General features: G+C 59.3%; 1 protein-coding gene across 1 annotated transcript in view; it reads left to right on the forward strand.

The window, feature by feature from the left end:
* The window catches only part of MONBRDRAFT_13199 (uncharacterized protein), a gene marked incomplete at both ends in the record, with an annotated part of 2739 nt that extends 1761 nt beyond the window's left edge, over positions 1 to 978 (forward strand). Inside the window, one exon of the mRNA XM_001751094.1 lies at positions 4 to 978. Within this exon, the coding sequence (XP_001751146.1) occupies positions 4 to 978 (975 nt within the window). The remainder of the gene's footprint in view (positions 1 to 3) is intronic.
* Between the last annotated feature and the right edge of the window lie 395 nt (positions 979 to 1373).

Consider the following 1373-nt stretch of genomic DNA (forward strand, 5'->3'; position numbering starts at 1 on the left):
CAGGGTCGGTGCGTGGCCGGTCTGTGCGAGTGCTACGGGGCGCTGACGATGGAGAGCCAGTGCACTCGCGTGGGCTGCGCCGATGACGTGGACTGCTCCAACCACGGAACGTGCGGAGCGGAGGGGACATGTGAATGCGATGCCGGATACATGGGCGAAGCATGCGAGCTGACGGTATGCGGAGATGAGCGCGCGGTTCACCAGGGCTTGATTGCGACCTTCTACGATGGGAGCGGGTTTGATGAGCGGCGTGCCATGGTGGCGATGCCGCGTGTGTCGACGGACCCCGATTACGATGCCCCGCACCCGGGGCTGCCAAGCGACTACTTTAGCATTGTATATGCGGGGTTTGTGCGGCCCAAGGAGACGGGGTGGTATCGGTTCCGCCTGCGGCGTGAGAACAGCAACGCGTATATTTACCTGAACCGGAGCTCGTACGATGACAGTGCGGGCCGCGCGGTGTTCTTGACGCGGGTTGAGCTGCTGCGCCTGAAGCTGGAGTGGCGCCACTACACGTCGGATACGTCATTGTACTTTGACTGGATGGGGCCGTTTGCCAACTCGACGCTGGCCGAGGCGGCGCCGACGTCGGCTTTTGGGGTTGTGCCGGACCATGTATTGTTGTATGAGGCGGTGTGTCCGGGCGGCTGCTCGGGTCGCGGGTGCTGTATTGCCCCAGACACGTGCTCGTGTGATCCGGGCTATGGCGGTCCAAACTGTGGCGTAGACCTTTCTACCTGTGGTATCAACGCCCCCGACGGCGCTCTTGTCCAAGGTGGACTCATGTCCCGTTTTTACCCCGGCAATTTGGAGGACGCAATCACTGCGAATGTCACCTCTGCCGACGGCGGCGTGCGCACCCGTATTAACCTGGACTGGGGATCCGATGCACCTGCCGCCGGCTTTGATGCCAACTATTGGACTGCCGTGTTTACGGGTTGGGTCAAAGCTGATCAGACGGGATGGCATACGTTTCGCGTGAGTACGTCCTCAATGGACGCACGCCTATATTTGGGTGGTGTGCGACTATTCACTTGGACAACGGGCTGGGCACAGCCAATGTATCTCGTTGCTAATCGTTTGTACAATGTGCGACTCGATGCCCGGGATGGGACGGGATCGGCCGCCGTCTACCTCTATTGGGAGGGGCCAGGTTTTATGGAACATCTCGTGCCTTCCAGCAATCTTTTTTATCAGGAAGAGGGCTTTATGTGCGACTGTGGAGCTAGCCAATGCAGTGGCTCAAACCGTGGTGTCTGTGCCAATGCTCTGTGCGTTTGTCACGGGCAGTTTGAAGGAGACTCGTGCGAGCACTATCGGTGCCGATCCGACGAGTGCCGGTTCTCGGATAATTGTTATGACGAAGCTTATGT

The sequence above is a fragment of the Monosiga brevicollis genome, genomic scaffold, assembly GCF_000002865.3.
Source record: "Monosiga brevicollis MX1 MONBRscaffold_211 genomic scaffold, whole genome shotgun sequence".
In the NCBI taxonomy this organism is placed as follows: Eukaryota; class Choanoflagellata; order Craspedida; family Salpingoecidae; genus Monosiga; species Monosiga brevicollis.